Source organism: Phaenicophaeus curvirostris, chromosome 14, assembly GCF_032191515.1.
Source record: "Phaenicophaeus curvirostris isolate KB17595 chromosome 14, BPBGC_Pcur_1.0, whole genome shotgun sequence".
NCBI classification, from domain to species: Eukaryota; Metazoa; Chordata; class Aves; order Cuculiformes; family Cuculidae; genus Phaenicophaeus; species Phaenicophaeus curvirostris.
The window spans coordinates 18,372,834-18,396,728 of NC_091405.1; the positions used below are offsets into that span (position 1 = coordinate 18,372,834).

The following is a 23,895-nucleotide window of genomic DNA, read 5'->3' on the forward strand; positions in this document are numbered from 1 at the left end:
TCGGCCCCCTCCGCCATCTTGGGGAGGGCGGGCGGGGGGAGGTGTGGTCCCCGCCGCCAGCTTGGTGAGGTCGATGGGCGAGCGCGGCTTCCCGCTGCCGCCATGTTGGGCGGGGCGGGAGGGCTCATAGGCTGGAAGGGCCTGTAGGGATCATCGTCCTCCATCCAACCTGCTGCCATGGGCAGGGTCACCTCCCACTGGACCAGCCTGCTCAACAGCGACAGCTGGTGCATTGGGCACGCTCCGGAGAGGGAAGGAAACCCATTTTCCAGCCATTTGTAATCCAAACTTCCCAGCCTTCCCCGCAGGGAGCTGTCAGTGCAACCCCAAACAGCCGTGAGTGCGTGGAGCTCAGCTCCAGCCTGGCACCAGGAGGAGAAAAAGCAGCTGGAGGTTACACACCCCCTTCGGATTCATCACAGCCCGGTGCTGCAACAAACTCCATTCACCGAGGCTGCATCACGGGCACCAAACACAAGCCCGATGGGGCTGTGTGTCTCGACAGAGCTGAAAAAACACGCCTTTAGATTTGAAATCAGATCTGGCGTAGCTGAATGATTCTAAAACCCTGAACTCTCACAGTGAAATGCATCTAAAAATGCCTGCCCACCTTAAATCCTCCTGCGGGAAAAGAGTTCAGTCCCACAACAGCATCAGTCCAGGCTGAGCAGCTCCTTTCGTCCCCTCCCACACCCATCTCCAGGCTAAACAGCCCCAGGTCCCTCAGCTGCTCCCACAATCCCCAGGCTCCAGACCCTTCCCCAGCTCCAGTCCCTTCTCTGGACGCGCTCTGTCTCCTCAGTGTCCTTCTAGGAATGAGGGGGCAACCCTGGATGCAAAGCGCAGCCTTGCCAGTGCAGGGGGACAATCCCTGTCCCGCTCCTGCTGGCCACACCACGGCTGATCCAAGCCAGGATGCTGGTGGCCACCTGGGCACACTGACCTGTGCAAGACCTGATCCCAGGAGCGATGCTCCCCAGGCCAGAGCCATCTCCGCCTCTATCTGTACGACAAAATAAGTGGGACTTGGAGCAACCGAGGTGCAGCAGCTGCACGTTCCCAGCCTGCTCTCAGGGTCAGCAGCCAGACCTGCCCTTGGACTAAACAGATCCCATCTGTGGCACAAAGCGCCTATATTAGCTGACTGAATATGAGCCGGCAGTGGCCCAGGTGGCCAAGAAGGCCAATGGCATCTTGGCTTGGATCAGAAATGGCGTGACCAGCAGGTCCAGGGAGGTTCTTCTCCCTCTGTACTCGGCACTGGCGAGACCGCTCCTCGAATCCTGTGTTCAGTTCTGGGCCCCTCACCACAAGAAAGATGTTGAGGCTCTGGAGAGAGTCCAGAGAAGAGCAACCAAGCTGGTGAGGGGGCTGGAGAACAAGAGGAGCGGCTGAGAGAGCTGGGGGGGTTTAGCCTGGAGAAGAGGAGGCTGAGGGGAGACCTCATTGCTCTCTGCAACTACCTGAAAGGAGGTTGTGGAGAGGAGGGAGCTGGGCTCTTCTCCCAAGGGACAGGGGACCGGATGAGAGGGAATGGCCTCAAGCTCCCCCAGGGGAGGGTCAGGCTGGACATTAGGAAAAAATTCTCCACAGAAAGGGTCACTGGGCACTGGCAGAGGCTGCCCAGAGAGAGGGTTGAGTCCCCTTCCCTGGAGGGGTTTAAGGCACGGGTGGACGAGGTGCTAAGGGGCATGGTTTAGTGTTTGATAGGAATGGTTGGACTCGATGATCCAGTGGGTCTCTTCCAACCTGGTTATTCTATGATTCTATGATTCTATGATTAGCATCTTGCCTGCCCACGGCAGGATGACTGCAAACCCTCCACCAGCCTCTGTGGCTGCTGGAAGCCTGCAGGCACCATGGGGCGTGTTCTTCTTTGTCTTTCTGAAGGGAGGTCACAGCAATTACAGGGCTGGACAAACATCAGCAATATCTCCCGCTGGCTCCCAGCCTCACCCCTGCTGCGGGGGAGGCTGTCGGGCCAAGCTCTGCGCACACACAGCCACCCTGAGAAGGCACAAGCTTGGTTTTCACTTCCTATCCTGCTACTCCTTTCCCTAGTTCCCAGCCAGGCTGATTCGGTGCAAGGGAAAGCTGGGAATCTGCCAGCCCTGGCCACTGGCACTGAGAAAACACGTGCTCTGGGATGGACTCCTCCCTGATACACAGAGCCGCACACAGAAAAAAGGGGGACTTTGTGTTTTCTTAAAACAATTTATTATTTCAATTTTATATAAAAACCATACAATCAACACTAGAGCATTGCTGGCTTCCCAGCCTGCATCAGACCCTTTTTCCCACGATAAAAAATACAAACCACAACAACAGCTAAACACAGAGTTCAGGATTTCAGTAAAGCTGCTTGATTTCCGAAAGCGCCTTTCATTGACTGCACAATAATTACACCTGGCACGACACAGAAGGAAATCATATCATAATCTGGGATCCAGAAAAATAGAAATCTGCCTGTGAGTACTCTTATCAAATACAATTCCCTCACGTACAGCACGTGATGGGACAACTTTGGTCTGCATTAATTAGTCACCTCTCCCTGCTCCAGCAGAGATGTGGAGCTGGGGCCACCCCGGTGCTGCTTGGGAGCCGAGCATGGCAGCGGGTTGATGGTTGTGAGCACGAGGTATTTCAGAGAGCGCCAGAGAAAAACCCTTTCCCTCTCCGATAAAGGGAGGGAGGTGGCAGGGGCCCGTCCCTGCTGGAGAAAAGGAGCTGGTCCTGTCCAGCCCAGCCAAGAGCGCCTCGGCTCCGGGACAGGGAATGGATTGAATGGCTCCATGCCCTGCCTAGAGCCCAGGGAGGGCAGGAACCACCCCCAGCCCTGGAGACCCTGAGTTTCCCCTTCAGTGAACAAGGGGCATGTGGACACCAGGTTGAGGGGATGCTGGAGGGGGGTTCCGCCACCCCCTGGGCAAAGTCCGATGCGAGTCTGGGGGGGTGAAATGAGTTGAGCCGCCTGTGCTGGGCAGCTGCGGGCCAGCCTGGGGCTGGAGGGATCCTAGTCGTCCTCCTCCCCGCCGCCGTAGAGGTCCGCCAGCTTCTTGAAGCGGCTGCCCCAGTCGTTGAGGTAGTCGTAGTCCTGGTCGGCATCGGAGGCGGAGGAGTTGAGGGAGCTGAGCGAGGTGGCCTCCGAGCCGCTGCCCTCGTAGTCGAACACCAGCAGGGAGTCATAGGGGGGTGCTGTGGGGTCCGTGTCGGCCGCCTTCAGGTTCTGGGGGGACAGAGGGGTCAGCACCCATCTCCTCGGGGCTGGGGGCACTGCCAGCTGGGGGACACCTCAGCGGTGCTGGGACAGATGGGGGCTTCACCCCACCAACCCCCCACCCAGGGCACCGTGAGGGGCCACGGCTCACCTCATCGATGAAATTCCCAATCTCATCAGGGTTGGCCGGCCGAGGCCGGTACTGGGGGGCAGCCATCAGCGGGGGAGCCACGTCGTTGCGGATCACCTCAGGGCGGGCGTCCAGGCCCCGGTGCAGCTGGCTCAGGTCATAGTCCTGTGCAGGGATGAAGAGGGAAGACATGAGGAGACAAGGCTCAAGGGGTGGCCACAGGCACGGCCATGCTGGGACCTGGGGTGGAAAGGACTAAGGGCACCATGGGCACTGGGGTTTAGAGGGTGGTGGGTGACCGAAGCTGGGACACAGGAGTGAGCAGACCTGTGGCAAACTTGTGGTCCCCAAGCATCCATGTGGTTCAGGGAACAAGACCACCACTGGCCATGGGGGGAGTGTCACAAGGACCCCCCATCAGAGTCCAACCCAGCACAGTCATCCTACCTGGTCCTCCTCACCGCCGCCTTCCTCGTCGTAGTGGTAGACATTGTCCCGCATGTCATCCTCGGGTGGGAGCAGCGGCTCCTTCACCACCTTGCTCCGCCTGGCGAAGAGCAGCAGCAGCAGCAGCAGGACTGCAGGCAGAGTGCACTGGTGTCAGGGCGGTGGGGCGAGGGTGTCCCTGTCCCCATCCCATCTCGTCCCATGGTACTCACTCAGCAGTGCCAGGATGCCCCCCAGGATGCCCAGGATGGCCGGGACGCCCAGGCCACCAGCGATGTATGCTCGCCGCTCGCAGTTCTTGGCCGCTCCTTCGCAGTCGCAAACCTGGGCTTTGACTGGCGTCACCTGCACCTTGCCTTGCGCGTCCATCAGCCTCAGGAAGATGGTGTATTCCCCCGGTTCCAGCTCCTTCTTCAGTTTCACCACCACCAGGTCTTGTGCAGCAGAGAGAAGGGTTGGGCTCAGAGACAGATCCTCGCTCCCCGCTTTGGGGACACCCTCAGCACCCGCGTGGGGCTTTGCCCTGTGGCAGTTCCCCAGCCCGGTGTCCATCGCAGGGGCTGGCACCGGCTGCACTCAGGGGAGCACAGAATGCTGAGAGAGCTTGGGATCTGGCCCTTGCTTGGTGTCCTCCACCGCCCTGCACCAAAGGTGGGTGGCCAGGCCAGATGATGCGACACCTACCTTGTTGAGTTACCTCGACGGACCAGTTGGTGCTGGAGCCGTGCTCCAGCCCTGCCTGGAAGGGGTAGGTGTTGGGGGGCACGTCCTTGTCAACGATGGTCAGCGTCTGCTGCTCGGGCTGCCGGCTGCAGATGTCAAAAGCCCGGGGCTCTGGCATGGGCCCATTGTCGTTCACATCCCCGAGGAGGAGCAGCAGTGTCCCCGTGCCAGTTTTATCTGGTGACCCTATGGGACCAGGGGTTAGGAAGGTGCCTGGGGAGGCAGTCCCGGCTCCTCAACCCAGATGGGTGGCAGCCAAAGGGCACGGCAGGGAGCTCTCACCACTGTCCACAGCCAGGACGAGGGCCTGGTAGGTGCTGTTGATGGCATGAACCGCCTCCCGGTCCAGCGGCTGCGCCACCTTGACGATGCCATTCTCGGAGTCGATGTCCAGCCACCCCGCGGGGTCGATGCCCATGCGGTACCTGGGGCAAGCAAGGGGTCAGCAGGAGGGAAGAGCCCCTCGGACACACCAGCACGCCCCCCCCCCACCACTGACCCCCTCCCACTCACCTGATTTTCTGCCTCTGATCCTTGTCTGGGTCCTGGGCCGTGTAGGAGGTGACCTGGTGCCCCACTGGCAGGTCCTCCATCACCTCCACCCTCTTGACTGGTGGTATGAAGATGGGGGCTTCATTCACATCTCCGACGACCACCAGGACATTAGCCGTGGAGAGCGGCAGAGGCACAGTGAGGGGGACAGCGTTCTCCACCGTTACCACGAGGTTGTACCGGCTCCTGGTTTCATAATCCAGACCCTGGAAAGGGTGGGAAAGAGGAGCCGGAGTAGCGCCGGCAGAGAGGCAGCTGGCACTGGGGCGGCTGCGTGGTGGCAGGACCCACCTTGGCCGTTTTCAGGATGCCATCGTTGGTTTTGGGGTCGGTGGTGATGCTGAAGTCGCCATCCTGGTCCCCACTTTTGATGTGGTAGACGGCTTTCCAGGCAGGGGAGCCCTGCATATCCTGGTCTGTCACATGCAGCCGGGTTACCACCACTCCCACCTCGTTCTCATCCACTGTCGCCTCATACTACAAGAGAAGGAACAGGGATGATCACCTGGGTGGTTCCGGGCACCCCGGGGTGGGAGAGCTCACGCCACGATGCCCTGGGGAGGGCAGCGGCTCGCAGTAGCCAGCTCGGATACCATGGTGGGGTCGAAGATGGGAGGGTTGTCGTTGGCATCAGTGACTTGAATGATGGCAGTGGCGGTGTTGGTCAGGCCCAAGCCTTCCTGGTCTGCAGCCTGGATGATCAGCGTGTAGTTGGGAGTGGTCTGCAAGCCAACGTCACCACAGTTAGGACAGCGATGGATTCCGGCATTGCCTGCCTGCTCTTCCCGCTTTCTCCAGCCCTGGTGTTCACCACTGGCACAGACACTAGCTGATGTTCCTGCTGCCCACCCACAAGGCTGGCAGGCCACCCAGTCCCAGGACTCAGCAGGGGGTCCTGCAACATCTCCAGCACAGATCCCCGACAGGCTCAGGGTTGTAGAAATGCCCAGAGCAGAGAACAGTGACTGGGGAATGGCAAGTCTCCAAACTGGCCAGACCCTGGAGCTCTGGCATTCCTGGCTCCCCATGGTAAGTTCCGCTGAGAGCTGCCACGTAGTTCCCTCAGGATGCAATAAGGGTGCCCACCTCCCGGTCCAGCCCGGTGCCAATGACACTGATGATGCCATTCTCTGGGTTGATGGTGAACATTCGTTGCGTACTCTCAGGCTCCTCGCTAAGGATGGAGTAGCTGATGATGCCATTGTTCACATTGATTGCATCGTCTGCATCCGTGGCATTCACGGTCATCACAGACGTGCCTGGACATGGGGACAAGCAGGGGAGATGTTACTTGTGGGACAAAGCCCACCGGATAGCTCAGCTTGGCTCTGACTCAGAGCCCCGTGTGGTCCCAGCCATGGGGCTCCTGGCTTGTCAGCCCCCCATGTACCTGGTTTTGCGTTCTCCTCAATGTATCCAATAAAGACTTGCTGGGTGAAGACAGGCCGGTTGTCGTTCTGGTCCGTCACGGTGATGATGATCTCCATGGGGTCCTCCACGGGCTGCCCGTTGGCCGACACAGCGTGGGAGAGGAGCTGCGAGGGGCACCGTCAGTCTGTCTCTGGAAGGCCCTCAGAGACCAGTCCCTCCCCATCCCGGCCCCCCACTCACGACATATTTATCCATCGCCTCCCGGTCCAGCGGCTTCGTCACCTCCAGCCACCCCGTCTCCCGCTCGATGGTGAAGATGCCCACAGGGGGGGTGTCCGCCCCCTGCCCTGTGATGCTGTAGAAAACCTTGGTCTCCTTGTCCTTGTTGGATTTGATCTGGCAGCGAGGCACAGGAGGGGTTAGAGGGGTCCCAGCGCTCCAGGACCCGCCTTGCCCCACACCCCGTGCCTGCAGGGCCGTGTACCTGCACCAGCTTCTTGGGGAAGGGTCCCCGCTCGTTCTCGGGGCAGTTGATGGGGGGGATGACCCAGTCCCTCTTCTGCCGCCGGAGTCCATGGCCGCGCTCGGGGAAGGTCAGGACGTCAGGTACATTGTCCTATAGGGAGAGCGGTTCACCTCAGTGCTGGCCCTGTGCGCGTTCTGCATCGGGGAGAGGGGCTGTGCTCTACCTGATGATGCTGGTGGTCGTGGTGGTGGTTGTCGTGGTGGCGGCGATGGTGCGGCCGCCTGCGCAAGATCACCTTGGCCGAGTGCTTCTTGCCCGTGGTATCCCAGGTGTAGGCGGAGAAGCTGATCTCCTGGCCCTGGAGCTGCAGAGGCCGTGCTGCAGAGACGACGCCGTCCCTGCTCACCTTGAAGCGCCTGTCGTCCGAGCGGTACGGAGCCCGCCGCTGCTTGCCGCAGTCTGAAAAGCTCACTGGGGACAGAGAGAGCAGGTGGGCAAGGGGGTCCTGGTGCTGCACAGGCAGGAGCCACCAAGGGCAGGGCAGGTGCCTGGGCACCACGGGACAGGCGGTTGGCAGGGCAAGAGGGTGCGGGACAGCGCGATGTGAGCACACACAGTGCAGCCACAGCTCAGAAAACCAGGGGACCACAAGGGTCACAGGCGCAGTGGGGACGCTCAGTGCCACATACTCCGCTGGGATCCCATCCCTGGCACGGACAGGGTGTGTGGCATGACGCACGGTGCATCCCTGCTGTGGCTTTGGTGTAAGACCGGGCACGGCACAGCCTGCTGTGCCAAGGGATCCCCGCTGGCCTGTGGCAATGGGGCAAATGGCACCCAGCACAGCGTGTCCCTGCCGTGCATGGCACATCCCTGCCTGTAACCCTGTCTGTAGCACCGTGTACGGCTCGTCCTGTGTACGGCACATCCCTGCCTATAGCACCGCGTATGGCACATCTCCATTTATGGCACATCCCTGTCTACAGAACCGTGTACAGCACATCCTCACACATATCACACCCCTGCCATGTAGCACATCCCCAGTCATGGTGCATCCCTGCGGCACATCAGTGGTGCCGTGTCTGGAAACAAGGGCAGCGCCTGTTCACCTGCACCAGCAGCCGGCTTTCCCGTAGCCTGGCCTGGGGGGCCCTGGGCACAGCCAGGGCTGATCCACAGGCACTGCAGGCAGGTGATGGTGCCCCAGTGTCTGAGGGTGTCCCCAAGCCCCCGCACGGCTGGGGACCACGGCCATGTGTCCGCAGCAGGGACAGCTCAGAAAGGGGACGTGTCAACCTGTGTGGCAGGAAGATGCTGGTCCCAGTGCCTCCGTGGTGGAGGGCAGCAGCCAGAGCACCCAGCCCACCCTTTGGCACCTCCGACACCCCTGCAGCTGGACAGCGGGCACCCACCACAGCTCAGGGCAGCCTGGCACCCCGCTGGGACGTGGTACAAACCAGGACCGGCACTTAGGGGCCGTGAACAGCCTGGGAGGAGGCTCCGAGTGGCGCCGAGGCAGTCAGCAGGCATCACATGAGCCAGGGCTGCGCTGTGGGCAGCTCCTGAACAAACACTCTTTGTCTGGGAGATGGTTTGTTTGAGCCAACAGCACCCAGGCTGGAGCCCCTGCCAGCGCGGGCACCATCAGCCCCGGTGTGATCCGCACGGTGCCGAGGGCTGTGCCACGGGAAGGCGACGTGCCCAGGGTGGGCAGCACTCCCCAACACCAGGCACGAGGCGAGTCCCATCGCACCGTGGGGTGACATCAGCCCCCGGTGGGGAGCGCTAGCTGAGCCCTGGGCTGGGGGTACCCACCGTGGTGCCCCCGACTCGGGCCGGGACAACGTGCCGGTGCGATGCCAGCCCAGCCCAGCCCCGCAGCAGGACCCCGGGCGACGGCTGCGGGCTCGGGGAGCTGGTGGGGCCGGCGGGGCAGGAGCATGCTGGAGCAGGCCACGCGCTGCCGCAGCCATGGGGAGAGGCACCCTGGCACCCATGGGTGCAGGGACCAGGTGCCGAGCTGGGTAGGTGCAGTGAGGGGGCAGTGCTCAGCCCCCAGCCTCACGCTGGGTGCAACCAGCGCTCAGTGTTCAGCACCCACTCCCTCTCCTCCCTTTCCCACCTGCACAACCTGTTTTTCCGGCTCCTCCTCAGTTGAAGGAAGACTGTCGACAGCCCTCCCCCACTGGGGCTCAGAGCCAGGAGGCCCCTCTCTTCTCCTGGAGTGTTTGCACTGCAGGTGAGGAGGGCTGGGGAGGCGCTTTGGGGAGATCTCCCCCCTCCACATCCCCTGCCACCACGCTTGGATCACTGGGACAGCCAAGACCTCTGCATTACCCGCTAGGGCAGGGGGGATGAGTCCCCACAGTGGGATGGGGACCAGGGCAGACACCCTGTGGTGCCTTGTTGGGGCTGAGCTAGATGCCACCACCCCAGGGTGCCCACTCAGCGTGGGTTGCACAAGCACAGCCGTGCCAGGGTAGGAGCCAGCAGCCGGCGGGGGGGCTCATGTCTGCCCAGGGGCAGCTGGGACAAAGGTGCTGCGAGTGTCACGTCCCGCTGGCGCGCCCGCTGACGTCACCCGAGTTTCACCATGACTTCAGACTCTCGAGGTTTCCCCCACCCAGGGCTGGCACGGGAGCGTCCCAGCCCGTCTCCACGTCCCACAGGTCTGTGCCACCCCAGAGACCCCTCGCCCACCCTCTGTGCAGAGCCACGGGGTCCTGTCCCAGCCCCCACGCAGGTGTTCCCCTCCCCGGCACAGGCGCCCAACGAGCCTGTCCAGACAAGTCGGAGGGAAGGCATTGCACTCAACTCATCCAGCTTAATTATAGGCTGGCTCATCAGCTTGCCCTCACCACAGCCTGTCCCCGGGCTTTGATGGGTGCGTGGTGAGAGCCCACATCGCAGAGAGCCCACCCTGCTCGAGCCCCGCGCAGCCGGGCACCAGCGCGGCACAGCCGAGCCTTGTGGCTGTGGCATGTGGCCCCTACGGGCCGACGCCAATGCTTGTTTCGCTCCCTCCTCCCACGCCCGTCTCCATACGGACCGAAACTGGAAACGCTGGTGCTGGGACGGGGGATTTCCAGCAAATCCAGGCACAGAAGATCAGCCCTGTGCAGCGGGGAGACGCCAAGGTCACGTGGCTGCCCATCACCCTGGTATCGGGCACAGCCCGAATGGACACGGGCTGCTGTAGCTGGGCGGCTTCGTTAATGATCAACCAGAAAGCTAACAAACGGTCAATTCCTGAGGTGCGGGGCAGGGTATGGTTCCCAGCTCGATACCAGCCCTCCCAGTGCCAGGGGCCTTGGGAGCCCCCGATGTGGTGCTCTGCATCCCGCAGCCTGCGCCTGTTCCAGCTGCATCCGGGACTGTGGGGCCGGCGGCACCGTCAGCCGTAACCGCTGCAGGTGGCCACGGCCATGGCGCAAGCGCTGCCCCAGAAACACACACCCAGCCCCGCAGTGCCCGTGGATCAGGGGGTGCAGGGCACCCGAAGTGGAAGCGGGTCCCCAGCACCCACTTCCTCGCGCGTTCCTGTCCCCGGTGCCTCCTCCAAGGGCAGCAGCGCCCGGCACGGCTGCCCCAGCCAGGGTACGTGCGCGGCAAAGGAAGGCTGTTGGCACCCCGAGCTGGCGCAGCTGCCACAGCCAGGCACACAGGGCTCGGCACCAGCACCCGCCGCGCCGGGATGGGGATTTCGTGCCAGCACGGCGACACCACTGTCCCCACGCCAAGAGACCACACTGGGAGCTCAGCTCCAGGGCTGGAAAAGGTGGGTTTGCACCCATGAAGACACCGTGCGTGCGGGCGAGGGGCAGGATGGGCGGCTGCATGGCCCCACGCCCCAGCCTGCCGGCCCCAACAGGTCCGCGCTGCCTGAGTCAGCGCTGCCCACGCCGGCGCACCCCGGGGAGAGGCACCCGCTGCCCCCGCGCCGCGACGCCAGCCTGGTGCGCTGGGAGCACTGAGCTCCCCTCGGCCTTCAAAACGGCCCCACGGCCAAGAACGGACACGCAGCCACGTCCCCGACCCCACTGCCACCTGTGGCACCATGCACCGAGCCTGTCCTCACCACCACAGCTCCGTCCCCACGGCCTTGTCCCCACCGAGCTGGGCAGAGAATGTTCCATTGCCGCCCCGTTGCCACGGCTTTGTCTTCCATCGCCAACTCCAGTGCCGTGCACCCAGCCTGTCCCCACAGCCCCCCACCTTACCTCGCCCCAGCGCCTGTCCTGTGGCCACGCTGTCCCGCGGTACCGTGAGGGTGAAAGTCTCTGCGGTGAAGCCTGGTTGGCAAGGGGCTACCTGCTCGCACAGCCAGTGTCCAGCCTGCCCAGAGAGAGCGATGAGTCCTGGAGTGAGTCTGGACATGGTCCTGCTGCCCTGGGCAAGGTCCCACGGTCCCAGCAAGGATCCTGGGCAGAGTCCCCTGATCCTGGGAAGGGTCTCAGGGTCTTGGGCAGAGTTCTGAGCAGGGTCCCAACACACTGGGAAGGGTCCCCATGGTCCCAGGCAGGGTCCTGTTGCCTCAAGAAGGGTCCCAAGGTCCTGGGAAGGGTCCCAGGCAGGATCCTACGGTCCTGGGAAGGGTCCCAGGGTCCTGGGAAGGGTCCCAAGCAGGGTCCCACGGTCCTGGGAAGGGTCCCAAGCAGGGTCCCACGGTCCTGGGAAGGGTCCCACGGTCCTGGGAAGGGTCCCAAGCAGCGTCCCACGGTCCTGGGAAGGGTCCCAAGCAGCGTCCCACGGTCCTGGGAAGGGTCCCAGGCAGCGTCCCACGGTCCTGGGAAGGGTCCCAGGCAGCGTCCCACGGTCCTGGGAAGGGTCCCAGGCAGGGTCCCACGGTCCTGGGAAGGGTCCCAGGCAGGGTCCCACGGTCCTGGGAAGGGTCCCAGGCAGGGTCCCACGGTCCTGGGAAGGGTCCCAGGCAGGGTCCCACGGTCCTGGGAAGGGTCCCAGGCAGGGTCCCACGGTCCTGGGAGGGATCTCAGGGTCTCGGGCAGAGTACTGAGCAGGGTCCCAACACACTGGGAAGGGACCCCATGGCCCCAGGCAGGGTCCCGTTGCCCCAGGAAGGGTCCCAAGGTCCTGGGAAGGGTCCCAGGCAGGGTCCACCACACCAGGAAGGGTCCCAGCAAGGTCCTGTCACCCCAGGAAAGGTCCCACGGTCCCAGGCAGGGTCTCCGCCGCTGCCCCGCCGCCCCGGGAAGGGTCCCTGGAGGGGCTCCCCGGCACCAGGAAGGTTCCCCACGACCTCGGGTGGGATCCCTCCGTCCCAGGTAGGGTCCCGGTCCCGTTCCTCACCTGGAGCAGGAGCAGGAGGAGGCAGAGCGGGGCCGGGCGGCCCCCCCGCCGCCCCATGGCCGCTGCCGCACGGATCGGGCGCTGCCGCCGCCGCGGAGCCGCAGGTGGGTCCGCCCGGCCCCGCCCCGCAGGTGCCCGGTGACCCCGCCCCGGGGAGCCGCCCCCCGCCCCGCCGGGAGGCACCGCCCCGGGACCCCCGGGACCCCCGGGGTACTGGGAACCCCCCATCCCGCTACTCACAGTACTCCCATACTCCCAGGACCCCCGTACCCCAGTACTCCCATGTTCCCAGGACCCCTGTACCCCAGTACTTCCAGTACTCCCATATTCCCAATGCTCCCATACTCCCAGGACTCCTGTACCCCGGTACTTCCAGTACTCCAGTACTCTCAGAACCCCTGTACACCAGTACTTCCAGTTCTCCAGTACTTCCAGTACTCCCAGGACCCCCGTACACCAGTACTCCCATACTCCCAATGCTCCCATACTCCCAGGACCCCCATGCCCCGGTACTCCCAGTACCCCCAGTAATCCCAGTACTGCCAGGACAATGGGACCCCCCTGCCCTGGTACTCCCGGTATCCCAGGTACTCTTGTATCCTGGTACTCCTGTACCCCAGTACTCCTGCACCCCCAGTTCCCAGTATCTACACGCCCCCCATTCTCTCAGCCCCAGCTGAGCAGCCTGTGAGGAGCTGGGGATCAGCTCCTCATGGGCATCAGCCCAGGGCGCACCCCTCCGCATGGTTCCCAGGAGCCCCAGGAGCAAAGGAGGGTCCCACGGCCCCATCCCCTCCAGCACCCCTGTGTCCCCAGACACACAGCAAAGCCGGGAGGACCCCCCGGCACAGGGAAAGCCCCAGGGACCCACAGTGCCTCCCGCCAGCTGCCGCACCTCGTGGGGACAAGGACACCTTGGGGAGCTCCCGCTGCCCCCAGCAGGGGTGATGCTGCAGCCTTGCCTGGGGGTACCTGAGGGGGGCAGGGGACAGCCAGGCACTGCTGGGGGTAGAGAAAAAGCGGGGCTGGGGTCAGCCCCAAGCCCCGGGGAGGGCAGCAGGACCCTCTCCCAAGGCACAGAGCCACACAGAGGCTGGAGCATCTAAAAAACCCACAGTCTTTATTAAAACCTATTCCATCTTATCTCATCCGTAGGCTCACACTACCTTTATTTCATAGAGTTAAAAAAACATAACCAAGGAAAACACAGGAGAGGAAGGCGAGGGGGCTGCGCCGAGGCGGGGGGCACGGCCGGAGGGAGCAGCCCCAAGGCACAGGCAGCAGTAAGGCGCGGGGCAGGGGGCAGCGAGGCCGCAGGGACCCTAGTCGTCCTCCTCCCCGCCGCCGTAGAGGTCCGCCAGCTTCTTGAAGCGGCTGCCCCAGTCGTTGAGGTAGTCGTAGTCCTGGTCGGCATCGGAGGCGGAGGAGTTGAGGGAGCTGAGCGAGGTGGCCTCCGAGCCGCTGCCCTCGTAGTCGAACACCAGCAGGGAGTCGTAGGGGGGGGCTGTGGGGTCCGTGTCGGCCGCCTTCAGGTTCTGGGGGGGACAGAGGGGTCAGCACCCATCTCCTCGGGGCTGGGGATGCTGCTGGCACCCCAACGGCGCGGGCGTGGAGGGGACCAAACTGTTTCCCACTCACCTCCTCAATGAAGGTGCCGATGTCGTCGGGGTTGGCCGGCCGGGGCCGGTACTGGGGGGCTGGCAGGAGCGTGGGGGCCACGTCGTTGCGGAGCAGCACCTCGGGGCGGGCGTCCAGGCCGCGGTGCAGCTGGCGCAGGTCGTAGTCCTGGGGATGGGGACGTGATGGAGAGGGACAGGGTCAGGTTGCCCGCGCTGGCCCTGGTCGTCCCCCCCAGCCTCCCCCAGAACACCCACCTGGTCCTCCTCCCCGCCGCCCTCCTCCCCGTAGTAAAAGATGTTGTCCCGCGTGTCATCCTCGGGCAGAAGCAGTGGCTCCTTTGTCACCTTCCTCCTCCTCACGAAGAGCAGCAGCAGCAGCAGGATAACTGGGGGGAACATCAGCATCAGCAGGGATGTATCCCCACCCCTCCGCCCCACAGCAGGGTGCAGCCCCGCAGCACGGGGACCCCCCGGACCCCGACTCACGCAGCAGGGCCAGGACGGCCCCGAGGGCAGCGAGGATGAAGGGCAGGCCACTGGCAGGCTGGCGTCGCTGGGAGCAGCTCTGCACTGGCCCCTCACAGTCGCAGACCCGCGCGGTGATGACGGTGAGCTGGGCTTTGCCCGGCCGGTCGAGGAGCCGCAGGTAGACACTGTACAGGTCTGGCTCCAGCGCTGCCACCAGCCGCAGGGTGACGGTGTCACCTGCATGAGACCAACACCGTGGGTGACGCGTGGCAGCGTGCATCGGTAACGCTGCCGCAACGCAACCCACCTCCCACTGAGCATCCCGCTGGCGTTACCTTCATCGCCGACCTCCACGGCCCAGCTGTCCCCGGAACCGTGGGCCAGCTCGGCGCGGAAGGGGCCAGTGTTGGGGGGCAGGTCCCTGTCTGTGACGGTGAGAACCTGCGGCTCGGGGTTGTGGTTGCAGAGGGTGATGTCGCGGGGCTCGGCCTCGGGACCGTGGTCGTTCACATCAAGCAAGGTGAGGAGCAGGGTGCCGGTGCCCGTGGCAGGTGGAGAGCCTGCAGGGAGGAGGGACGTTGGAGGGGCGCTCCCCAAAACCCAGGACCCTTGCTGGGACGGGGATGCCCTGAGCAGGGCTGGGGACAGGGAGCCCCCAGCACTGCTCCGTGCCAGAGCTGGGATGTGGTTCCCAGTGTCCCGTGTCCCTCACGCGGGAGAGGGAGAACAAGGGCCCCTTTCACAGCCCTCACCATCGTCCACAGCCAGCAGCATGGCAGTGTAGGTGCTGTTCTTGGTGAAGGGGGACTCGCGGTCCAGGTGGTCCTGTGCCGTCACGAGGCCATTCTCGGGGTGCACGGCCAGCCAGCCCGCTGGGTCGTGCCCCACCATGTACCTGGGGGCAGATGGGAACTGGTGCTGTGGCAGCGGGTGGCAGAGACCCCGCTCCTTCAGACCTTGACCCCAACCCCAGCTCCACTCACCTGATCCTCTGCCCCTGGGCCTTGTCGGGGTCCTGGGCGGCGCAGGAGGTGAGGGTCTGCCCCGGCGGCACATCCTCTGGCACCTGGGCAAGCTGCACCGGTGGGACGAAGACAGGTGCCTCGTTGACGTCCTCCACGTTGACTGTCACCGTGGCAGTGGCTGTCGGCAACTTCACCGCAAAGGGGGCCTCATTGACCACGGCCACGTGGAGCACAAACTGCTTCTTGGCCTCGTAGTCCAGAGCCTAGGAGAGAGGAGGGGATGGGCAGCACCCTGCTGGGGGCAGCGAGGTGGGGGCCACATCGGGGACACGCACCTTGGCTGTTTGGAGGACACCCTCATTGCTGGCGGGGTCGGTGGCGATGGTGAAGGCGCCTCCCTCGTTGCCGCGCAGGATGGAGTAGACGGCTCGCCACGCCGCTGTGCTCGGCTCGTCCAGGTCGGTGGTGGTCAGCCGGGTCACCTCCCGCCCAGCCTCATTCTCCGGCACGGCCGCCTCGTACTGCGGGGACACCGTCAGCGCTGCAGCCCCAGGGGCACCAGCCCAGCGCTGGCCCAGGGGGAGGGAGGGAGTCCTGCTGGGGGGTCCTGCGTTACCATTTTCGGGTCAAACTCGGGGGCATTGTCATTGATGTCTGCGATCTCGATCACCGCCAGTGCTGTTGTGGTCAGCCCCTCGCCGTCCAAGTCAGCTGCCTGCATGGTCAGCGTGTACTCCCGCACGCGCTGCAGTGGACAGACGGACAGACAGACATCAGCCCCCACCTTGATGCCAGAGCTGCCCGCGCCACAGTGCTGCCGAGCCCACCTCCCGATCCAGGCCACTAGCGATGACGCTGAGGGTGCCGGTGGCCCTGTTGACGGTGAACATGTGAGGATGGGGCTCCCGTGGCTCCTGGCTGAGGATGGAGTAGGCGACGACACCATTGTAGGTCTCCACCGAGTCATCGGCGTCCGTGGCCGTCACCTGCATCACGGAGGTGCCTGGGGACAGGATATCCCAGTGAGTGGGGTGGATGAGCGTCCCCCGTGGGGATGGTCCCAGGGCTCTCCCCAAGGGCCATGACAGGCAGGAGACCGAGGTCTGGCACAGGGTCCTACCTGGCAAAGCGCCCTCTGACACAGAACCCCTGAAGATCTCCTGTGTGAACTGGGGCTTGTTGTCGTTCTGGTCCACCACTGTGACTATGATCTCCATCGGTTCCTCCACCGGTTTGCCGTTCTCAGACACAGCGTGGGAGAAGAGCTGCGAGGCAGCAGGGTGAGCAAGGATGATGATACAGCATGCTGGCACCCCGTGGCACGCTGTAACACCCCCTGGCAGGGACCTACGTGGTATTTGTTGATGTGCTCCCGGTCCAGCGGCTGCGTCACCTTCATCCAGCCTGTCTCCTTCTCGATGGTAAAGATGCCTTCGGGGGGAGCATCCGCCCCCTGGCCCGTGATGCTATAGAAGATCTTGGTGTCTCTGTCCCGGTTGGATTTGATCTGAGAGAAGACATGGCAGGGGGTCTCAGCATCTCCCCGCTCCCCCCAGCGGCATCGGGCCCTGCACGCACCGCTCCCACTCTCCATGTGCCCAGCCCCTCGCCCAGACGCAGGGGGGATGGACCCCTCCTCGGTTCCCACACCCGCACCCAGCCCCCACCCACACCGATATCCCCCCATACCTGAACCAGCTTTTTGGGGAAGGGACCCCTCTCATTTTCAGGAACCTTGATGGGGGGGATCACCCAGTCCCTCTTCTGCCTCCTGGGGAGCTCCTGGGGGATGAGAGGTGGGTGAGGGTGCAGCCGGCCGGTGGGCTTTGGGGGCAGAGGGCAGCGGGGCAGCATCCCTTTTCTCCCAAGTGACAGGGGACAGGACAAGGGGCAATGGCCTCAAGCTCCACCAGGGGAGGTTTAGGCTGGACATGAGGAAAAAATTCTTCACAGAATCAAAAATCTTCACAGGTCATTGGGCACTGGCAGAGGCTGCCCAGGGAGGGGGTTGAGTCACCTTCCCTGGAGGTGTTTAAGGCACGGGTGGATGAGGTGCTAAGGGGCATGGTTTAGTGTTTGATAGGAAGGGTTGGACTCGATGATCCGGTCGGTCTCTTCCAACCTGGTTAGTTTATGGTTCTATGATTCTATGATTACCTGGAGGGAGCGCCTGCTCCGCACAGGAACCGGGGCAGGGTCTGGCCATCCGGTCACATCCCGGGGGGAAGCAGCATCCCGGGGGGGGACAGTGAGCGCCGAGAGCACCCTGCTCGCCCTCAGCGGCTGCACAGGGACCCCGTCGTCCCATGCCACGATGCTGGGCTCCTCGGTCCCATCCAGCCCTGCGCATCCTCTGGAGCTCGCTGTGAGGAGGCAGGGGGTCAGGGTGGCGGGGGGGGGGGGGGCTGTGTCCCCGAGCCCCCCCCCCCCCTCCCCGACCTCGCGCTCCCCCATCCTGCTTAGGTGGCTCAGGCAGAGGATGCTGGGAGAGGAGCACGGTGGAGGTTTCGGCTTTGTTTTGTAGATGATGGGAAATTCCTGGGCAGGCAGAGCCCTGCCCAGCCTGCCACCCGCTGTGTCCCCCCTCGGGGGCTCCCAGCCCCCCCAGCTCCCAGCGTCACCATCCCGGGGGCTCCCAGCCCCCCCCAGCCAGGACTTGGGGTGCAGCACGGCCCCCCCACCCCCGACCACGCCGCGTCCCTCGTGCTGGACGTGGCCCAGGTCCCTGCACCCCCATCCGGGCAGCAGGATTAGGGGATTAGTGGAGCTAAGCCAGCTCCGGCAGCGGCGAGAGGCCACGAGAGCCAGGAGGGGCTGGGGAGCGGGGCTGGGGGGCTGCGCCAGCCAGGGGGGACACAGAGCAAGGCGAGGCGAGCTGCGCCCCACGGCTGCCCCACACCAGGGCAGGGAGCGAGCCCCGGGGTGACCAAGCCCACGTGCAGAGCCTGCAGGGCTGGGGCGAGGACATCTCCCAGACACCGTGGCTTTGAGAAGGCTTTGAGAAGGGCGATGGCTCTGATAACGAGATGCTGGGAAGTTCCCCGGGCGCCCCAGCAAGCAGGGCTGGAGCACAAGGAGCCCAGGGGAGCCCCCAGTCCTGCTCCCCGGCGGTGGGTTGCTTCTCCCCACAGAAGGGCTGGGCAGCATGACAGGGTTCAGGGCTGGTGCGAGGCTGCAGACCTTAGGGGTTCAGCCCTTGGGGGGCTGCACCCTGCTATGCCCGTGCGATCCCTGCACGGCTCTGTGCCCGCTTGGCACAGCGAAGGAGCCCCATGGCTGGTGCCCGCACCACTCGCTGCCCGCGGAGGGGCTGTGCGGTGGCGTGGCCGGACCCCAGCCCCTGCCCATGGCACAGCAGAGCCCAGCTCCACTCCCAGCAGCCTGGAGAAGCTGCCCGGCAGGCTCAGCTGAAGGCAGCGGGATGTGGCATCCAAGGGTCAGGACCTCTTCTTGGCACGGCGAGAGCACTTACCGTCAAGGTGGGCTTTTAATGCTCCGCGGCCATTAGGCGAGCGGTGGCTCTGGGTCTGGTTCCCGAGCAGCCCTGCTCCCCCGGGACGCCAGCGAGCAAACGGGGCAAACCGGGCATCGCTCGCTGGGGCACAGCGAGGGGCGGTGGCGGAGGAGCCCCTGCCCAGCCTCCAGCCAGGCCAGCCAGACCCTGCAGCCCAGGGCACCCACAGCCCGAGGAGGGTGGCCCGGGGCACCCAGCCCCACCGCCAGCCCGGCACCCACCCTGCGGGGACCCAGCCCTGCCCCATGGCTGCACCACAGGCGCTGGCATCAGCCGCCAGCAGCCCCGCCGGGGCCAGACGGGCTGGGCAGCAGCCCCACAGCCCTAGATCTCAGGAGCCTGGCCAGCCCCACAGCCCTAGGTTGCAGGAGCCTGGCCCCACAGCCCTAGATCTCAGGAGCTTGGCCAGCCCCACAGCCCTAGGTTGCAGGAGCCTGGCCAGCCCCACAGCTTGAGAAGGACTCACCCTATGGCCAAGCCCCACACCCCGGGGACCCCAACTAGCCCCACACCCTGGGCAGCGCCAGCTCCCCCGAACAGCACCCACCCCGCAGCCCGAGGGGGGGTTGAGCCGGTCCCGGCCCCGGGAAGGGGCATCCCGGGGGGGTTGAGCCGGTCCCGGCCCCGGGAAGGGGCAGGGGGGGGTCCCGGTTACCTGGTGCCGGGCGCCGCGGCCCCGGGGGGATGCAGGGCCGGGTCCGGGGGGCAGCGGCCGCCGCCGGGAGCGGGAGGAGGAGGAGGAGGAGGAGGCTGAGGATGAAGAGGAGCGGGCAGAGCCCGGAGCGCGGCTCCCGCATGGCCCCGCCGCTGCCGCTCCGGCCGCCGCCCGCCCCGCCCCGCCCGCTGCATCGCGGCTCCAGGTGAGGCGGTGGCCGCGCAGGTACCGCCCCGCCGAGCTCATCCCCGGCTCCCCCGGGACCGCCCCAGAGACCTGACCCCGGTACCCCCGGTACTGCCCCGCAGGGCGGCCCCCGGTATCCCCGGTACCCCGATATCCACGGGCACAGCCCGGTACCACCCCCACCCGCCCCGACCCGGGCACCTCCCATCCTGTACATCTCCGGTAACCCGGGCACCGCGGCTCCCCCTGGCCCCGGTGCTGAGACCCTCCCGGTGCCCCCGCCCCACTCCTGGGGACCCCCGGGACCCCCCTGGCCGGGGGGGGTCAGGATGCTTGGCCTCACGCTGGGTCCCATCGGGCACCAGCCGAAGCGTTGTCCCCTTCCCCAGCGCCCGGGGGGTTCTGGCTGGCCCCGAGCATCCCCCGGGGGGCCACATCCTGCTGGGTGCAGGTGTTCGGAGGGTCCAACGGGGTCCTCAGCGCCCTGCGGGGGGTGCTCAGTACTCCGGGGGTTCTCAGCGCCCCACAGCGCTGCCAGGAGCCCCTCTGGCCTTTGGGGGAGCGTGGACCTCGGAGTGAAGTGAGAGCCCAGCCCTGCTGGTCTGGGGGTCCTGTGGCCCCTGGGGACAGAGCCGTGGGGGCTCCCGGGGTGCCCTCCCCATGCTGGGAGAAGCGTGTTGTGCGCTGGGTCCCTCCCAGGTCGGCAGGTGCGTTCAACAAGAAGGTTTTGGCCCCGCTGCGGTTTGGCAGCGGCAGCTGGACACCCATGGGCTGGCGCTCTGCAGGGCTCGGCCAAGGTCACAGCTGTCCCCAACGGAGAGTCCCTACCCGGTGCCCGTAGAAGCAGCCGGCGCAGCCAGAGCCATGTTGCCCTGCACCGTCACCCTCCTCCTCCTGGTGCTGGTAGGACCTTCCCAGTGCATGTCTGCGGCTGGTGGGCATCAGGACTGGGCCCCCCAGCCCTGGAGCAGAGCTCAGCCCACCCTGCGGTGGCCCCTCAGCCCTGCTCTCCATCACGCAGGATGTCCTGACCTTCCCCGAGCGCGGCCATGGACTCCAGCGGCAGAAGAGTGACTGGGTCATCCCCCCCATCAACTGCCCCGAGAACGAGCGGGGACCCTTCCCCAAGAAGCTGGTGCAGGTACACGGCCCCGCAGGCACGGGGCGTGGGGCAAGGCGGGTCCTGGAGCGCTGGGACCCCTCTAACCCCTCCTGTGCCTCGCTGCCAGATCAAATCCAACAAGGACAAGGAGACCAAGGTTTTCTACAGCATCACAGGGCAGGGGGCGGACACCCCCCCTGTGGGCATCTTCACCATCGAGCAGGAGACGGGGTGGCTGGAGGTGACGAAGCCGCTGGACCGGGAGGCGATGGATAAATATGTCGTGAGTGGGGGGCCGGGATGGGGAGGGACTGGTCTCTGAGGGCCTTCCAGAGACAGACTGACGGTGCCCCTCGCAGCTCTTCTCCCACGCTGTGTCGGCCAACGGGCAGCCCGTGGAGGACCCCATGGAGATCATCATCACCGTGACGGACCAGAACGACAACCGGCCTGTCTTCACCAAGGCGGTTTTCCACGGCACCGTGCCGGAGGGGGCTGAGCCCGGTGAGAGCAATGCCACCAAGCCGAAGGCAGCGGCAGGGTGGCAGCTGGGGGACAGTGGAGATGGCACTAATAACTGCCCCCTCCCAGGCACCCTCGTGCTGTGGGTGAAGGCCACGGATGCGGACGATGCGGTGAGCTCCACCAATGGGGTTGTAGCCTACTCCATCCTGAGCCAGACGCCAAACCAGCCCCAGCCCCGCATGTTTGCCATTGACAGCAGCACTGGGGCGATCTCCGTGGCCGCGGTGGGACTGGTGGCACAGGTGAGCACCAGGCATGGCCCTTCAGCACCCACCGTCACCCCCTACCCCTCCCCAGCCTGGCTCTCGCCCTGCATTTGGTGGTGACACAGCTTCTTGCTGCAGGCAGTCCCCGAATACACCCTGAAGATCCAGGCAGCTGACATGGAAGGGTCCGGGCTGCAGGCCACCGCCACCGTCCTCATCAAAGTGCAGGTGAGGTGCCGAGTGGCAGGAGGGCACGGTTAGGCCACGGTGAAGCCGCTGGCAGCCTCCACACGCCCGGGTGCCGCAGCACCGATGCTCTCCGGGCGCTTTCCAGAAGAGGAGTGAGGCTGGGATGGCAGCTCTGCCTTGGCTTGGTGGCCTGACATCCCACCAGGGCTCTGGTCCATCCCACCAGCCTTAGGGCTGCGGTGCTGCCGGAGCAAGGGTGCCAGCGGGGCTCCTGGGTGCACCTCCCACGGGGAAGCCACCTGCGCTGGCTCGGCCCAGCCAGGGAGGAGCGCCCGGTCTTGCCACAACTCCGAGCTGGGATAGCGGCACCCAGCCTCGCCAGCGCCGTGGGAAGAGGCTGCGGCACCAGCCTGGGCAGGGGATGGCATTTTGCACAGGGCAACCGGCCGTGGGCCCCTGGCTGAGCGAGGCAGAGGAGAACCGGGTAAGCGCCTTGCTCGTTGTTGTGCCTCCAGCATCCCCGCTTCAGCTGGCAGCCGAGGCCCAGAGCCGGTGCTGGGATGGCAGCAAGAGCTTGTCCTGCTGCAGACACACAGCCTGGCGTTGCCTGGCTGGCAGCAGCGTCAGCACAGCAGGATGCAGCCCCTGCTCATGCTCCCACCCTGCCGAGCGCAACCTGGGGGCTCCTGGAGGGGAAGGGGCCCAGCTGCACCCACCGGCACGCTCGCTGCCTGCCCCGAGAGCTCCGGAGAACTTGCAGGGTTAACACTCGCCCGCACGTGACACTGTGGGCAGGGAAGGCGGCAGGGACAGGGCTGTTCCTCTCTGGGTCCACGCCAGCCATTGCCGCTGTGCCATGACCCACCGGGACAGACGGGTGAGTGGGGAGCCTGGCACTGCCCTAGGCACACAGTCCTTCTTCCAGGCAGGGACGTGGAGGCACCCACGCTGCTGGGAATGCTCCACGGTGGGCAGGGGGCTGGCACCGCAGTCCCAGGGCTGGCAGAGCTCAACCCCATGGCGTGGGAAGGACATGGGTGCCCATGTCCCAGCCCTGGGGCACAACAGGGTGCTGGGGACGTGGGGCTGTGCTGGGACAGGGGGCACACAGGCAAGCCGGAGAGGGGCTGAGGGCGGCCAGGAGGCTCGGCTGTGGCACTGCCCCCTGCGGTGTGGCAGAGGGGGAGGTGGACAGTGCTGCTGGACACATTCCAGCCCCGCTCGCTCCTCTGCCCCAGGCTGAAGGCATGACTGAGATGGTGAACGGCTCCCTGACCACCCACGTGCTGAACACGGCCACGGGGCTGCCGGCAGCCAGGCTCGCCGTCCGCTTGGCCCAGTTGCAGGAGCCAGGGCTGCAGTGGACGGAGCTGGAGCAGAGGTAGGAGAGCCAGCGGCAGTGAAAGGGGAAGAGGATGCTGCTGCCTGACCCTCCGAACCAGCCAGCTGCCAGGAGAGGCTGCCCAGCCTTCGCCCTGGAGGCTGCTGGCAGCAGAGCCGGGGCAGCCACCACGGCACGGCTTGGACCATCTGGTTTCAGGTGGACGGATGGGGATGGGCGCTGCCAGCCCCTCCTGGCTCCAGGACAGGCCAAGCCCGGCACCTACAAGCTGCACTTTGAGACGGGGGCATACTGGCAGGGACTGGGGCACGTCAGCTTCTACCCCTTTGTGGAGGTACAGAACGTGGGGAGCAGGGGATGGGGGTCACGGATCCAGCTGAAACCACGGGGGGACCCAGGGTCTGGGTGTCCTGTGTGAACTGCACACCCCAGCCTCCCTCCTGCAGCGCTGCCGGCTCTGCTCCGAGCATCCCTCAGGGCCTGGCTCTGGCTAGAAGAGCCCCACCAGAGCGGGATCCCAGCCGCTGCCTCCTCGCTCTCCCCCAGGTCGTCTTCACCATCACCGACCCGGCCCAGAAGCTGCACGTCCCACTGCTGATCAGCCCCTACTCCTACACAACGTATCGCGGCAGTTAGGGGAAACGCACGTCCTCTCCCTGGGATGGAGGTCATTGGGGGAAACTACGCCATCAACACTGTTAAAGGCTTCAAACAGCACCATCCGTCTCAAAAAATCACCTTCCTGAGGGCAGCCTAGGAGGCAGGGGAGGCTGGTCCAGTGGGTGGGATGCTGGGAGCCTTCCAGGATGAGCTGTGGTCCTGGTCCTGGTCAGAGCCAAGGAGTGGGGGTCTGCTGGGGGGCTGCTGAAGAAAGGGTCCTCTAGGAAGGAGAGAAAGGGTCTTCCAGGTAC

The 23,895-nt window shown here is 65.1% G+C and overlaps 3 protein-coding genes across 3 annotated transcripts; 1 reads left to right on the forward strand and 2 right to left on the reverse strand.

Annotated features, from left to right (window-relative positions):
- Positions 1-2,586: 2,586 nt before the first annotated feature.
- CDH1 (cadherin 1) lies at positions 2,587-12,320 on the reverse strand. The gene is made up of 16 exons (XM_069868292.1): positions 12,214-12,320; positions 11,127-11,241; positions 7,130-7,377; positions 6,925-7,056; positions 6,681-6,836; positions 6,460-6,604; positions 6,156-6,328; positions 5,663-5,791; positions 5,361-5,546; positions 5,031-5,275; positions 4,800-4,942; positions 4,479-4,703; positions 4,007-4,228; positions 3,795-3,925; positions 3,369-3,512; positions 2,587-3,226 (listed from the first exon to the last, which is right to left on the reverse strand). Exons 1-16 carry the CDS (start codon positions 12,268-12,270, stop codon positions 3,014-3,016), a joined length of 2,664 nt encoding a protein of 887 aa, XP_069724393.1. The 5' UTR covers positions 12,271-12,320; the 3' UTR covers positions 2,587-3,013.
- Positions 12,321-13,423: 1,103 nt separating this feature from the next.
- Positions 13,424-17,041, reverse strand: LOC138726510 (B-cadherin-like). Its single transcript, XM_069868312.1, has 13 exons — positions 16,955-17,041; positions 16,617-16,772; positions 16,386-16,530; positions 16,093-16,268; positions 15,882-16,010; positions 15,601-15,786; positions 15,284-15,528; positions 15,053-15,195; positions 14,636-14,860; positions 14,319-14,537; positions 14,088-14,218; positions 13,852-13,998; positions 13,424-13,748 (listed from the first exon to the last, which is right to left on the reverse strand). Exons 2-13 carry the CDS (start codon positions 16,662-16,664, stop codon positions 13,536-13,538), a joined length of 2,007 nt encoding a protein of 668 aa, XP_069724413.1. The 5' UTR covers positions 16,665-16,772; positions 16,955-17,041; the 3' UTR covers positions 13,424-13,535.
- Positions 17,042-20,462: 3,421 nt separating this feature from the next.
- LOC138726511 (cadherin-1-like) lies at positions 20,463-23,701 on the forward strand. The gene is made up of 9 exons (XM_069868313.1): positions 20,463-20,523; positions 20,642-20,761; positions 20,850-21,005; positions 21,082-21,226; positions 21,314-21,489; positions 21,592-21,681; positions 22,881-23,023; positions 23,183-23,318; positions 23,531-23,701. Exons 1-9 carry the CDS (start codon positions 20,485-20,487, stop codon positions 23,618-23,620), a joined length of 1,095 nt encoding a protein of 364 aa, XP_069724414.1. The 5' UTR covers positions 20,463-20,484; the 3' UTR covers positions 23,621-23,701.
- Positions 23,702-23,895: the final 194 nt, after the last annotated feature.